General features: G+C 39.4%; 1 protein-coding gene across 1 annotated transcript in view; it reads left to right on the forward strand.

Moving 5' to 3' along the window:
• Nucleotides 1-14,866, forward strand: part of AGPAT5 (1-acylglycerol-3-phosphate O-acyltransferase 5) — a 55,800-nt gene extending 40,934 nt beyond the window's left edge. Inside the window, exons 7-8 of the mRNA XM_041420693.1 lie at nucleotides 10,542-10,665; nucleotides 12,331-14,866. Coding sequence (XP_041276627.1) covers nucleotides 10,542-10,665; nucleotides 12,331-12,556 — 350 coding nt within the window. The 3' untranslated portion in view covers nucleotides 12,557-14,866. The remainder of the gene's footprint in view (nucleotides 1-10,541; nucleotides 10,666-12,330) is intronic.
• The last annotated feature ends 634 nt before the right edge of the window (nucleotides 14,867-15,500 follow it).

The following is a 15,500-nucleotide window of genomic DNA, read 5'->3' on the forward strand; positions in this document are numbered from 1 at the left end:
TAATCTCTTCAGTTCTCTACTAGCTGTTATCTTCTATTGCATGAAAGAATAGTGAAGAGAAAATGTAATCTGTTTTAGAGTAACCAAGGAAAGGATGTAGATTAGACCTCAAGCTGGACATTAGCATTGGTGAAATTTGTATCATGTGTAGGATGGCTTTTCAGCATGTACAGTAAGGCTCACGTCAAAACCTTGTCATTCTGCATCTGTTCAAGCAGAGTTTAAGTAATAATTACCTTTTGTATTTCAATATGTAAAATTTACATTGAGATGTTTGGAAGAATTTTGATTACAACACTAGTTGGCAACATAGTTCTGTGAGGGCTGGACTGGATGATCTCCAGAGGTCCCTTCAAACCCTAAGAATTCTGTGATTCTGTGATATTCTATAAGACATTTTTCTTCTCAAGGAAAACCCTGGTTTTATTTTGTGCAAAATGTTAAATAAAACTTTTTTAATAACATGATTTCATCAGGTACAAGGTAACCTATGATTCAGTTTTAACTGAATGCATTTTCACTTGTCCTATGTAGAACTAGAACTGTCATTTTAGATCCCTTGTAATTCCCTTTAGAAGTAGTTTGAGTAACATGAAAAGCTGTCTGTTAATTAGGGATGACTTAATTGTAGTGGCACTTTCAACATAGATGTGGGCATATATATCAATATTCTGCAGATAAGGACAGTCTGGGTAAATGCAAAGTATTTTCATACTGTAAGAATGAAACGTACTTCTGGTCAAAAACCACATCAGTTTATGGGAGTGTATGAAAGCCTTGATGTAGTTCATCAGAGAAAATGAAGGTCAGTCTGAGCATGAGTAGCACCTCTGCTTCTTTATCCACCTAAAAACAAGGACACAAAGGTGTCAGCTTGTCTCCCTCTCTGAAAGCCTCTCAGGAACCCCAGCCAGCCCCAGGTCGGCAGACAACGGGGGGGCAGCCCCAAAGCGGGCGACAGCGAGGGGACACTCTCTGGTGCCCCGAGGGTACTGAGGGCAGCTAGGCTAGTCACCTTTGCAGCAGAAGAGACACTGGAGACATCGGTAGAGGATAAAAGGCCGACTCTCAGCAGGGGCCCAGTCCAAGGTTTATTTGGAGCCCCCGAGGAGCCCCACACCTCAGTGATGCCTCTTGCTCAGAGTACCCAGGAGCAGTGCCAAGGTTACATTTGAAGGGCAGGAGGAAACTGAAGGTAGATACATTTGCTGACCAATAAAGACCCTCCAGGAATGAAACCTTAGGGAAGGACATTTGGGATAGTGTATAGGATAATACTTGGGGGGCTGCCCCCTGGCTTCGGGCTAATCACTCGATGGCTTTGACCGAAAGTTCTAGATAGAGGGGATGGGATGCTGAGTGACTGACAGAGAGCCAGGGCGGGGATTTGGGGATGATCTCAACAAAGGGGAACGATTACACAGGTAGAGGGAGGAGGTACAATCAGGGGTAAACCATTTGGGAAAAATAAGGGGATACAAAAACAAAACTATTACAAAGTATTATAAAGCATGAAAGCACACTACAACATCAACTGTGTTTGGAATTCCTGTGGCTCAGTTTATTGTCTCCACCATCATCCAATCTTGGATGCCTAAGGAAGAATGCAAGATTCAGGTGACCCTAAAAGTGTCGAACTTTTCCCAAACGACAGACACCTGTGGGCACTGTGTCTGTGTGCTCACACCCCCTTGGTGGGGGTAATGACCCTCTGCAACTCCTTCTGAGCCCCAGGCATGTGTTCCTCTGATTGTAAAGCAGATTATTGTGTATCTCAGTTATTCCCAGGCAGCTCTTACTGAAGGTAAGCATCTGCAGTGTAGTGCGTCTGTAGCTTCCCTTTGGGAATTTGTGATTTGAAAACAAATGGTCATCAGGAAACCTCTGCTACACAAGAGGCTCTTGAAAGTATTTACACTGGAGATTTATAAAATTACCCTGCACCCTGGACCTCATGCACATGTGAGAGGAAGCATTCCCCAAGCAGCCATTTATTTACAAAGGCTCAAGGAACTCCTGATCTTTATGCAAAAGTGTATCTAAACCCTGAGGATAACAAAAACAACCTTAACTTCTTCACACCGTCAGGTCTGGCCAAAAATATGTTGCTGCTTTGGGAGTCTGTGTTTATTTTTGGGGTTTTTATGCATCATAGTCCTTTTCTTCTGCTCTGTGGTGCTGTTCTCTGTTTATCAAAACAGATTGTCTGAAAGAAAGGCAAAAACATCAATGCTAGCAGTACTGGCATAGTTCCTAACAGATCCTGTTTTTTTGCTGTAGAGAGCATAGTTTTGAACTGGTCCACTTCTTGTATTTTTGTTGCCTTTTTTTCTTAATTGCATAGTTTGTTTTTTATTCTTTTTCCACTTCTGAAACTTTAAAAATGTTCCAGGGAAGACACAGATATCTCCTGAATTTCCTCACTTTTAGTTACCAGTGGTGGGATACCCTTTAAATGTAATCCACAGACCTAAGCTGATCCAGGTTCTGTTCCTGGCAGCCTGTTCATCAAAACTGTTACGCTTTTGTAAGAAACCTCCTACTAACTCGGCCAACATACAATATTCACATGTTGTTACAGAGTAGTATAAAGGCCAGACTGCATCTGTTAGAATAACAGATTAAAGCCACTCAAAGATTGTTTCAGTGAGCTATAATGTGCAGGTACTGTGGGTTTTCATCAGACACCATCTTGGAAGAGCAAGACAACTTACAATGACACTGTGCTGCTCTCCATTGCTAATATCAGTATAGCAAACTATAGATACCATTTTCTAAGATTCTTTAGATCTCAGCATCTTCAGGAAGATAGAGGCAAGTGATTATTTACCCTTGAATATGCAGGATTTGTGGAGTTATAGTTCTTACCTGCCATCTTCAGGATTTTTTTTTAATTTTTATATATATATATATATACATAGGTATGTATATATGTATGTATATATTTTTGTTTTGTTTTAAGCTGTCGTATCCTTTGTTCTGCTTTCCTTCTCCGAACTGAAAATTTGGCCTTTTTCATGTCTCCTTTTTTGTAATGGAGGTACTTTTCCTCCTTAAATGTTTTAGATGGTCTTTTCTGTGGCCTTCTCCGAGTCCACTGCATCCTTCTTCAGATGCAGAGACCAGAAATACACACAGTATTTAAAATGTGGATTCGTTATCTTTATCTGTAAAGATAAAGTGACTGTCTTTGCCTTGTTCTTGATATCCTTCCTCAGGCTGCCCAGTATTTGGGGGATTTGGGTTGCTGCTGAGAGGATGGTTTTAGGGAAGGGTCAGCAACTCCCAGATTGTAACCACCAATTCCAAGTTAAGCGTCATGTAATCAGGCTTTCAGTTATTTTTTTCCCCATGTTTGTTTACACTGAAGCTTGGCTGCCACATTTTTACCCTGTTTGTTCAGCTTTGAGAGCTTTTTGAAGTTCAGCCAACATTTGACTACCCAGAAGAGCTCAGGATCTTCTGAAAGAGATGTGAAAAACTGGAGCATTCACAGTTTGCTCCCTTCTTCAACTCATCAGTCATGAGTCAGAGTAAAACCAGTCCTGGCACTGATCCTCGAAGGACCCCAGTGGCCAAGTCTTTTTCATCCCTAAGGCCTTCCATTTGCTTCCTCTCCTTTAAGCTGCTTTCGGTCTTTAAAACATCATTTCCTCTAATCCTGTGGCGGCTTAATTTTTTTAATAGCCTTCAATGTGGAACCCTGTCAGAGGCTTTATGAAATTCAAAAATATCATGTCCAGTGAATCCCCTTTATCCACCTGGTCCTTGACACTGTTGTAGAAATCCAGCAAGTTGATGGGACAGGTTTTCCCTTTACAGAATCCACACCAAATCTTTTTCAACAGACTGTGATTATCTGTGTGGACAGTGATTTTATTACAGAACTGTTATCTCACCCAGTGATGTAAGACTGATCTGTATTTCTGTATTTCCCAGCATCGTCTCTAAAGTCCTCGTTTGTAGAAGGGAAACTCCCCATTTTTCTGGCACAATGGCTGTTTTTGATGATAGGTTACACCTCCTTGTTTTTAAATTCCACATTTGAGAGCTTCTGGATGAATGCTGTCCAGTCTTGGTGACTTCCTGACATCTGACTTGTTTATTTATATTTAGTCTAATATATTCTGTCTGTTTACTTATTGATCTAGTTCCTTTGAATGATCTGGTACAAAGAATGCAGTGGGTTTAGGAATCAAATATTTTCAACAAGAAAGAATTATGCAAGCAGATATATGAGCTTCTCTTACATGGGCTTATACTTGACCAAGAGCTCTGCTCTTCACACTTGTCATCCAGCAATCCTACCAGTGGCCTATCAAGTTTACTGCTTTTAATATACTGAAAAAAGCTAAAATAAAGCACCCCTTCAATTTTTCAAGTTCATTTTTAGTCCTCTTAAGTTTATGTTTTCATTTGGCATGAGCAGTTTTGTGTTTTTTCCTTATTTGGACAGCTTTCCATTCCTCAAAGAGTAGAAGAAGGTAGGAGTATCATGGTAGCCTCCTTAATTTCCCCATTAAAGTCATACAGCTGTTTTTCAGACCCACACAGACTTTTTCTTATGCAGTGTTACACATTTTATGCCAGCTTCTATTACAAGTTTTTCTGGGGTTTGGTTTTTGGTGAGTTTTTTAATAGCTTCTAGGTTGCCTTCTTTTGGACTGTATATTTTAGGGTGTTGTGACACTTTGCCTTCCCTCCCATTGTGTACTTTCTTTAATTCATAGAATCATTAAAGTTGGAAACTTCTAAGACCATGAAGTTCAACCTTCAACCAAACACCATCCACACCCTCTAAACCTTATCACAAAGTGCCATATCTGCTTATTTTCTGAACACTTCCAGGGATTACAACTTCACCACTTCCCTGGGCAAGCCTGTTCCAATGCATGACCACTCTTTCAGTGAAGAAGGTTTTCCTAATATCCATCCAGCCTGAACTTTCTGTGTTGTGGCTTGAGGCCATTTCCCTTGTTCTGTCACTAGTTGCCTGGGAGAAGAGGCCAATCCCAAAGAATTCTGCATTTCTGTGCTGGATTCTTTCTCTACAGCATTGAAATTAATTGTATTGTGGTTGCAGAGCAAGACTACACCAGGAACAGCATCTTTTCCTATGGGTTTTCTTACTAGTTCACTAAGGATTTTTTTTTTTTTCTCCTCTGATGTTTTTGTCCAATTGGTTGGGTCATCTTGGTTTGGGTTTATTTGGGATTTTCCCCCTGCTTATCCTGCTGAAGTATCAATGCAGTTCAATAAAGGTAGCTGGAATCTCAGACTCCTGCTGTCATTCCTGAACTTGCAGGTAGGTCTCAGTCTGGTTTCATAGTTTCTGCTCAATATTATTAAGGTTACTTGGAAGTAATTTTATTATTTTTCTTATATATATTCTAGTAGAATCTGGATTTTCCATTCACAAGGACTTTATTGTGCTTTTGTCCCCTTATTATATAAAGCTATTATATTTCATATAATCTTTCATGCACAGCACCCTACCCTCGCTTGTACATCCTCTTCTGTCATCCCTGGTAGTCTGGTAACATTGCCCACTCCTGCAAGCCCACTAGGATGGCTGTGTTACAGGAAGGAGTGGTCTCTAGGCGCTAATAATTTTTGTAATGTCTTCATATTTAGGCTCCTCTGAATTTAGGTACAGAGGCACTTCTGAATCTTGCCCCCACAATGAATTTAGCTACATCCACCTCGTGTTGTAACCAAGTTGCTTTTTCTGACTTTCAGTCTTGTCCAACTGCCAGTTGAAACAGTCTGATTTTTCAGTTTTTGTGGCCAGCACATTGACCTAATAATGATCCAGGTGCATCCCATTTCTCACTTCAAAACATCCCCCATCTCCTGAGCTGTATCCTCCTTACACTGTGCTCCTTGTGCATGCATGGGGGCACTGATCTCTGTGTGCATGTAAGTCCTTGCACAAGGTGTTGGCAGCATTCCTGAGAGCTCTGTTCCGCAAATGCAGGCTTGTTTCCTGGCCATGAGCTTCAGTCAGGGCTGCACAGCATCCCCTCCACACTTCCTACATCCTCCCTCCTCGCAGGTACTGTTGCTGCTCCTCCAGTGCTGCTCTTCCACTGCTGCCCAGGGCAACTCCTGCGACCACCCTCCGCTGGCCCAGGATGTTTGCTTTCCTGTCTAGTCCTGCTTTGCTCTACTGCTGCTTTACTTTGTTAGAGCAAGTCGTGAAATAGTTTCCTGTCAGCTCAGCTTGGGATGATGGAAAGCATGAAGCTGAGAAACGCAACACTTAAATTTATGTTTGTTTTGCTGTTTGATTGTTAATTTGGTGTACAAAGTAAATGGAAGCAGAGAGATGGGATTTCTTTCTTTGAAGAGCACATAGTTTACAAACTGCTTTGGTAGCTGAACACTGAAGTCCAGACTAATGCAAATTTAAGAAGCAGAGAAAGAACCTACAGTTCAGAGGAACGTCTCTGCTGGTTTTGCCTGTAAAACTATACAAACCACAACACACAATGTTCTCTTACTGAAGAGATGTATTTTTACACATTTGAAACGCTAGTTATTTAGAATAAATAGACATTATTCGGATTTCATTTTCCTGTGATATCACTATTAGTTTATCACAAACATGACTGAAATCTATTAAAACAGGAGAGACCTGGGGGCTCTCAAAGTGGACAGAACTAAGCCAAGCCTCAGTTTGTCCGTTCTTAATTTTGAAGGACTTTGGTGACAATTACATTGCAGTAGAAGAGCCAGTGGAGGAGGTTGAAATCTGAGCTACTTTATTACTGTCATATTTAAAGTGCATATAAAAATAGACTTCATTAGTGATTGAAAACTGGAATATCTGTTTAAGTGTAACACTGCTGTCAGAACTTTCTTAAAGGACAAGGCAAATAATTTGGAGTGGTGGAATGAATGTACGTGGTTCAGAAGGGGAAGGTAGTCTGAGGCCGGTTGTTTGTCCCTTCTCAGGTACAGATCCGTCTGTGTTTCTGAGCTTCTCTCCTCGCTTAGTTTCCCTGGTAATGCTGGTAATTCCAAAGAGAATTAATTGGCTTTTGAAGGTGAGGAGTTGAGAACTGGTAGAATTTCGCAGCAGCACCAAATACTGGTTTGCAAATAAAAATTCCATGGATTCAGTTCCTTTCCTGGAGTCTGTTGCATCTCATTTGTTAATCCCAGTGCTGCAGTGATCCCCACTTTGAAGCCCTGTGTCACAGCTCAATAACAAAAAATGCTTAACCCACTTTATTGTAATTTTCAGTTTCTGCCTTCTGCTGTGCTTGGTCACTAGATGCATTATAAACATTCTGTGCTTGTATCTGTTATTTAGCCAGATAGAAAGTTTTATTAGGAAATTGTCTCCCACACGAAAGTCAGTCCATTTGGCTCCCACAGAGAAGTTGTTAGTGTTCATTTAACCCAGATTCTACAGGGTTCTTGACTAATGGTATCCCCAACATAATGTTTGCATGTAATGTATGATTTGCATTTCTGTTTTGTCTCTTGAAGGAAAGTTCAGGCTTGCTTGTTCCTGCTGTTAATTATAACAAATTCTGGCAAGTTTAGGAATCTGAAAAGTCTGTCAGATGTTGGCCCAAAGGGCTAGTGTCCCTGAAGTTGGATGTAATTTGTGCATAATAAATTGCTTCAATAAGATTTTGTTTCTTAGCTTAATTACATAAGTCTCTTGGGAGTTAAGCTAATGTGAAATTAAGGGTCATGAGACCACCATAAACCTTTGGAGGTTATGGTGATAAAATCCAGCTGTTCCTTCTCACAATCAACGTCCAATACGCTGTCCTTATCCAATGGTGTTCTTACGTGATTGCTGTAACACTGTAGATTGGGCAAGAAAAGTTTGGTTAGTTGCATTAAACACTGACGTGAATTGGATAATTAAATACTAGTCAGATTACCTGACTTGGCTGACTGCATGCATTACAGTGTCATCTGCAGATGTCCTGAATACCCAGGCTTTGGATAAAAGGGCTTTGTGGGAATCAATGTGTGGGAAGCATGACCTTCCCCAGGGCAGCACCTGAAGTAGCAGATCACACAGCCCTGAGTGATGCTGAACTAAGTCAAAGTCAAAAGGGAGGCTGAGGTTGTTGGAAAGAGCAGTAGGATTCACAAAGGTGTGAAATAATGACAAAGTTTAGGACCTTCATATATGGGGATTCAATTTTGAGTGGTTGAAGAAGAGCAGGGTGGGAAGTGGTAAGAATCAGCTTGCATTGGAACTTGGGCCTGAGGTGGAAAGCCAGCAGCAGCACTCATGTATTTGAGGAGGGGATTTTTTTGTCTAAGTAGAATTATAAAATTGCTACACTTCAGCTTTATTGGGGGAAGGTGTTTCTTTTTAAATACTTATGTCTTGAGTTTTGATTGGTTTATCATTTTTCCTTAATAATTTATAACGGAGTTATAAGTAACATTAGTAAAGACTTATTTGTTCCTGTGCAGAACAGCCCATGTGCTAAGAAGCAAAAGAAGCTTACACTATACAATGCACAGAATGTTTTAAGTATCTTTTAAAGCTGGATCTTCAGCTCTATGAATATGCATACCATAGATGCTTTTTATAGGATCCTAGTACAGAAAAAGATCAGATCATCTGGCTTCCAGGCATTTGTTTTCTAGATACAGTTTTGCATATTGTTAGAATGTTCCACTTAATAGATAATGCCACTCAAAAGAGGATTTGTACATCATGGATATTATAAGCATTTAAGACATGGATGATACATCTGTCATTTTAAGATATTAATAGAATGCTCTTAGGTGCTCATATAGTCACTGACCTTCACGTAGTGGCCTGGATAGTATCCTTAGAGAAACAGTCCTGCAAAATCCTTTCTTCACATTAAAGCAAGTGAAAAAATTTATTTTAGATAACATCGATTTCTTTGTGGTTAGTAAAAGCATTGCACATAAACCTGAAGAAAATGTCCACATGTACCATCATTCCGGACTCCGAGTCCTTAACTTGCCATTTTATATACTTAACTGCAATCTAATAGCTGTAGCTAGGAGAAGGTTCTACCAGAAACCTCTTGGCAACAGCTGCGTTTGCTGCTCCATGGCCAAGAGATAGACTGGTGCCTGGACGGAGCCCTCATCCAGCCCTCCAGCGGAGTGTGGGGCCATGTTGCTCCCTTTATGCTGTGGTTCGCTGAAAGGCTCTGTGCCCTGACATCCCGACAGAACCACACACAGCACCTTACAGATTTCTGCATCCAAGCACCTCAAGACCTTAGGGATCTCTTTATCTCTTCTTCTTCCCTCCCTCTCTGCAAGCACACACACACATTTGCATGAACAGGCTTTTAAAATTCCTTAAGGCAATTTTCTAGTATGTGATAAGGGCTGTTTTTACAGCAAAGTCCTTACAAATCAATAATCCTGTGAAGATGAAAAACAAATGGGGGCTATCTGCTTTGGCAGACAACAATAAAGATGTACATGCTGTAACAATTTATTTGCACATTCATTCCTCCAGATACCCCTTACAGTTACGGGTCAAAGTCTTCTGTGCATCTGCACTGCTGTCCCAAAAATGTCAACAACCTAAAGGGACCACCCAGTCTGTGTTACATTTGTTGCATGTATGTATTGTAGGAAGGCACTTCTTTTCAAAATAGGATGACTATCCAAATTTCTGAGGACTTCTATCCTCACATCATGCAAATCTCTGTCCAGGGATACTGTGGTTACTGCCATACCCCTTGCTACTGATAAATGCAAATGGTTACCAATACACGCTGCGCAGGATTTCACATTTACAACATGCAGTATATTACAGTAATCATGCCCAGTTGTAAGAAATCCCACAAGGCCATTTGAGTAATGGAGTTTTGTTTGTCCTTAATGGTTGCTTGGTAAGTTTGTCTAGGGATAAATTGAGGAAATGGCATTTGGGGGCAGGGGGGAGGCAGTTTGCAATAGGGCTGTCTCGAGCTCTGTGAGACAGAAGAAAAATGAAGGGATACAAAATGGAAAGCAGCATTTTGTTCTAAGTCTTCTGTCCTATTACACTTTTTAATTACAGGTTATTGCTTAAACTGAAGCATACTTTCTCCTGGAGATGCTTTGGGAAATCACTATAATTCCAATTTTGTCATCCAGCAGCAAACAAAATTTAGATTTTAAAAAGGACAAGCAAGGAGGATTACTAACTTTAAACAAAATTGCAGGATGGATAACTTTATGGCATCAAAGTTACTGCATCCAACACTATTGAGTGAGCAGATTGTTACTAAAGTAGAGGGTAACATTTTCAAGCACAGTCTTTTAGAGTTAGCAAGGTGCATATTTAGACAGTTCTTCCATGTTGGTCCACCATTTCAAGTGTGCAGACCAGATGATTTCTAAGTTCAGTGAAGTGCTCAGGGTCCAAACATAAGGAGGGAAGGTTTTTGAGCACTGAAGTTAGGCTTCCAAGGCACTTACAGTCAGATTTTTTTTGGTGTATTCATAACTCATAGTTATGAATAATTAATAACTAATTCATAGTGTTTTTGTAACTCAGTCACATTGTTTTGCTCTCTTCTTAGAGTTTCTTTGTAAGGAATGCCCAAGAGTTCATATTTTCATTGACCGAATTGATCTGAAGGACATTCCAGAAGAGCAGATGTATATGAGGAGGTGGCTTCATGAACGTTTTGAAATAAAGGATAAGTGAGTAGAAATATATGGAACTTTCTGTTTCAAGAGTCTCTCTTACTGCTTTTATATTAATAAATATACCCATGATTTCTATGTTACGAGTAGTGCCCGCTGTAGGGCTCTCTGAAGAGGGGTGATGTTGCTACTCCTATTGATATACTATAATACAATATATTATAACCTTGTGGTTAAACCTTTTGCTCAGGAGGTTGGGATTCCTCAGGTTCTGACCTTTAGATTGAAGAAGTGTGAGTCCATGTTCCAGGCAAGAGTCATTCATCTGAATACTCTCCATTCATCTTCTCGTGGTTAAGTCCTATGCAGGAATGTAAGATGTCTGTGGTAGGCAAGCAAGAAAAAGCAGTGTGATTCTGCCCTTGTAATCAGTGTTAAGTTGGAGTGATAGAGAGGCAGGTTTTGATCTAATCTCTTCTGCCAAAATTGTTTACAAATCTTTCATCCAGACAGCGACTGGATAAAAACACAATTAACCCCAAAATTCCTACCTTGAGTGGGGAAACAAGGTGAAGTAGAAGTTTCATTTGTCCATTTTTGAATTGTGGCAGAAGTTAAGTGCCTGGCTTCCTCCAGCATCTCCAGATAAGGTCACTTGTATGCAGCAGATCCTGGGGGACCTTGTTCTCCAGAAGGACTTTGTGCCTAAATGTAGGATTTAAGTATTGTTTGAGAGATGATGGTTTAATTTGCCAGATCTGAAGTCCTGCTTAAGGGAGCTGAATCTGTTTACTTTCTAAATCTTTGAATACTTTGAGTGAGAAAGAAATTTCCCTGGTTCTTTAATAATTTTCTGCCAGTCTCACACTCCATGGAAGTAAAAAATGTATTAATTTCTCCTGAGAACTTTGAATTCATATAGAAGTTAACATGATTATCTGTAAACATGGCACTGTTACTAAAGTGGGTTAGACATTTAGGATCACTACTTTTGAAAAATAGAAAGTCTGAATTTCATTTAAATAGATAAGGAGCTGATACATAAAATGAAAGACTGTCCAGTGTCTGTCCCTTTGGTTATCTAGTGAAAGTGAACAAAACTGAATCATCCGTGTGTCATTGTAAGCTCCTGTTCACTGGAACATCTTTTCTGGGACCTTATAGTCTGTCAGGAAAATTTAGAGATAGTTAAAACAAAACCTCAGAATTTCCAGACCCATTCATTACTGTTTTTTAAAACTAGGAGGAGAAAGATTACTACTAAGCCAGTGATGCAGCATCTTACTCTTGCATGTTTAGCTTCCAATATATTCAGTGTACTGGGAGTCCTTGTTATTTATTAATCTATTTCATGAAGATACTACTTCTTCCTTCTCCTTTGGTGCTCAGTGTATTGTTTTGTCATACACTGTTGTACAGTGGTCTGGCTTTTCTGCTAAATGCTGAATTAACTCAATTCTTGTCAACTTTTATATTCCCTGTTGCAGTTGGTCCACAAGGAAAATATGGCCTTAATGCTTACAAGAGTTCAGGTTGAGCATTTTGACGTGCATCATATTTGTAAGGTGTACTCATTGTTTGAACTTGTTACAGAGGAGCTGCTACATATTATGAGATCATTTACTAAAAATGTTTGTTTAGAAGCAGTTACTGGATGAAAGTAAGTTTTCTTCAAATGTCTTACTGTCTGACTTTGACCATCTCCTTTTTCTCTGCTTATAGGTTACTAATAGAATTTTATGATGCAAAGGATTCTAAAAGAAGAAATAAGTTCCCTGGGAAAAGTGTTCATTCCAAACTAAGCCTCAAGAAAACTTTGCCATCTTTGCTGTTTTTAGGTGGCCTGACTGCTAGTATGCTTCTGACAGAATCAGGAAGGAAACTCTATGTAAAAACATGGATATATGGAACTTTAATTGGCTGCCTGTGGGTTAGCATTAAACCATAAGCAGATGTTAGTTTCCAATCAGTGAAATGTGCAGTCTTTTCTTGCACATTGCACCAAATTTTTTCCTGACTTTATAGAAAAAAAGTGTAAATAAAGCCTTATTGATCGAATATTGGAAATAATAGATTTTGTGACTTAAGCCTTTGTGTGGTTGGTCTGGGGAAAACAAATGTAGGTTTTCAAATTTGCTACTGATTTTTGCTGGAATAATGACAGATAAACTGAGTCATATGATAAATTGCTTTCCCCATGAACTAACATCTATCTCTCTCTGCAGATTTGAAGAAGTACGAGTTATGCATAAGGGTGTCTTATGTGGACCTGTGAATGTATTTACAGAGATTAATTTAGGGTATATATTTATTCTTCTGATATTCATGTTGAATTTTTGTTACTCTTTGGTGCATTACAGCAGCTCAGTTGCATCTATCCCAGCTGTATCGCAACTAAAATCAAAATTTTCCTTTTTTATTCTTAATTTTGCTCTTCAGTTTTCACTAAATACTGTGTTCTTTAAAAGGGACTGTGTAAGCTGAAAAATCATGAGATGTTACCAGAAGCAGAATAAAATGTTCCTGAGAACTACTGTTCATGGGGAAGAAGCTCTGTTTATCTAGTGCATGACTTTTGATTATATTGCAGTATTAGGTGATTATTTTACATATGCAAACATTAAATTGTACCGAGCAAACAGCTTATTTTGCGCACCTCGCATTTGTGCATAAAAGGAATGTGTGCAGTGTAAGGAAATGTGAAGTTTTTGTTTCTGGCCAGAATCCTTGTAGCCTCTCTTGTGTCTGCATTACCCCTCTCACCACAAGTGTTCAGCTGAGCTCACACTCCTCCATGTGTACGTGCCATAAGCAGAAGTTTCCTTTACCTCACGATTTTATGGAAGCAAACCTTGTTGTCTGAGAAGTGCACAGAATCACTGTAATAAGGAACCTTCAGGTGTTCCTGGTAAATCTGGAGCGTGTGCCTTTCCCACTAACCTGATTTAGCCTGGTGTTTCATGGGCTGGCAGTCATCTCTGTGCTGTAGTATCCCACTAGAGTCTGAGTCATTCTAGGCCATGCATACTGCACTTAGGTTGAAGTTACGGGGTTGATGTATATGGTTTGCACAGTAGATAATAGTCAACGAAATGCATATCCTATCAGTACTTCACCTGCTTGAAAATATACTTTAAAAAGCAAAATCAACAAACCCTATTAAAGTCTGAGATTCCCAAGGCTGGTATCTTTGTTGGGGAAAGCCATTTCCTGATTCTAGGGAACAGTCTATATGTACAGCAATGGGGTAGGAAAGAAGATGTATTTGATCTTCTTCCATTAGGGCATTGGACTCCCTGTATCAAAATTTAAAAACTAGAGAATATTTTTATATCACACTTGCAAGCTTTAAATGTGCATCTTTTTCTAGCTTTAGTACGATTTGTCGTCTTGCTTTAGAGTCCATTGTGAGTTAAACATCTCTTAAAATTATTGCTCAATTTTTCAGATTCCATCATTGCCAGTTAATTAAAGGTTTTACTGTGTGGGGTTGTTTTTGGGTTTGGGTTTTTTTCAACACAGTCTTACAGAGGAATTACAGTTCCACCTTAAAATCATTCAGTACAACTTTCAAGTTTGCAGTTCTGTGTCCTTCCATAATGGATTTTGTCACTGGAGTTATTTATATCGGTGATTGATTCAGGATATGTTGATGAACCATTTTAAAAACAATGACTGGGAACAATGTTGAAAAACAGTATTGTTATGAGTCTGTGAAGCAAAAAAAAAAAAAAAAAAAAAAAAGCCATTTTATGTAACAGCCAAATGTGCTTACATGTAGTTCTTCCTATTCTCAGCTGACTGTTACCAGTGAGTATAAGGAGAAGGCACTGTTCCTATGTTAGTGTGAGTCTTTCAGTCGTGGAATGAAATTTTATTCTGACATGGCTAAATTTCTTTGTAACAGCTAAGAATAACATTTAATTATACATCAAAAATAAATGCAAAATGCTTAATTCATTTGTAGGAAAATAACTGCTATTTTGGAGAGCTTAATTACATGAAATATTGGATCTCTCTTGCTGTTTAAGTAGCAGGAATATAATTGACACAGTGCAGCAAACAAACAGGATGTTTATTTTGAACCTTATTCTCTATGTTAATCTTTTTTTTTCCTTGCCATTAATTTATAAAGTTTTGAAACTGTAATTTGCTGATGTATTTGGCATTGGGAGTATCACATGCTATTTCTAAATATGCACTGATATTAACTTGAAATATTTCTTCATTAAAATAAGAAGAGCCAATGCTCATTCAACTTTTCTGTCCTGTCTGCTTGTTCAATTTTTTCTGCACTTTCATGTTTATAATTTGGAGCTGTTTAAACAAAGGCTACAACTGTGGTTTTAAGTCCCCAATGGAAGGACTTGTGTGAGAAGCCGTCAACTGAAAGAAAACAACTTTGTCTTTTTTCCCATGCAGCCAGAAATGTGTTGGAATTGATCTGTGCCTGTTCCAATGCAACACACCACGAGGTCAGTGGAATGGCAATAGCTTTTTGCCCTTGAGCACCTGCACCATTTGCTGCTCATTAATGATGTTCATTAGTATGTAGGACCAGCTTCTGCCCAGGAATTGGCCTCAGTAGCAATAGGCCTTGGCCTGACAGCACTGGCAGAGTGTGGACAGACCCAGGGGCAGGGAAGAAGTTGCTGCAAGCAAATACCTGAAGCATATCTTGGTAGCAATGCCACCAAAGTTGTAGTGATGTGTTGAATCTCAGAAGGACCTTTGTGTTCAAAAACTGCCTTTGCCAGCTGTATCAGTGCCTCTGATAAGAGCTGTTTCCCCCCACAAGTACCACTCTGTTCATGTGCACAAGCTGTGTGTAAAACTTGCAGGACCACTAAATGCTAGTTCTATAATGACATCCTTTTGTCGACTTTGGGGGA

The sequence above is a fragment of the Onychostruthus taczanowskii genome, unplaced genomic scaffold, assembly GCF_017590055.1.
Source record: "Onychostruthus taczanowskii isolate IOZ18803 unplaced genomic scaffold, ASM1759005v1 scaffold11, whole genome shotgun sequence".
Classification (NCBI taxonomy): domain Eukaryota; kingdom Metazoa; phylum Chordata; class Aves; order Passeriformes; family Passeridae; genus Onychostruthus; species Onychostruthus taczanowskii.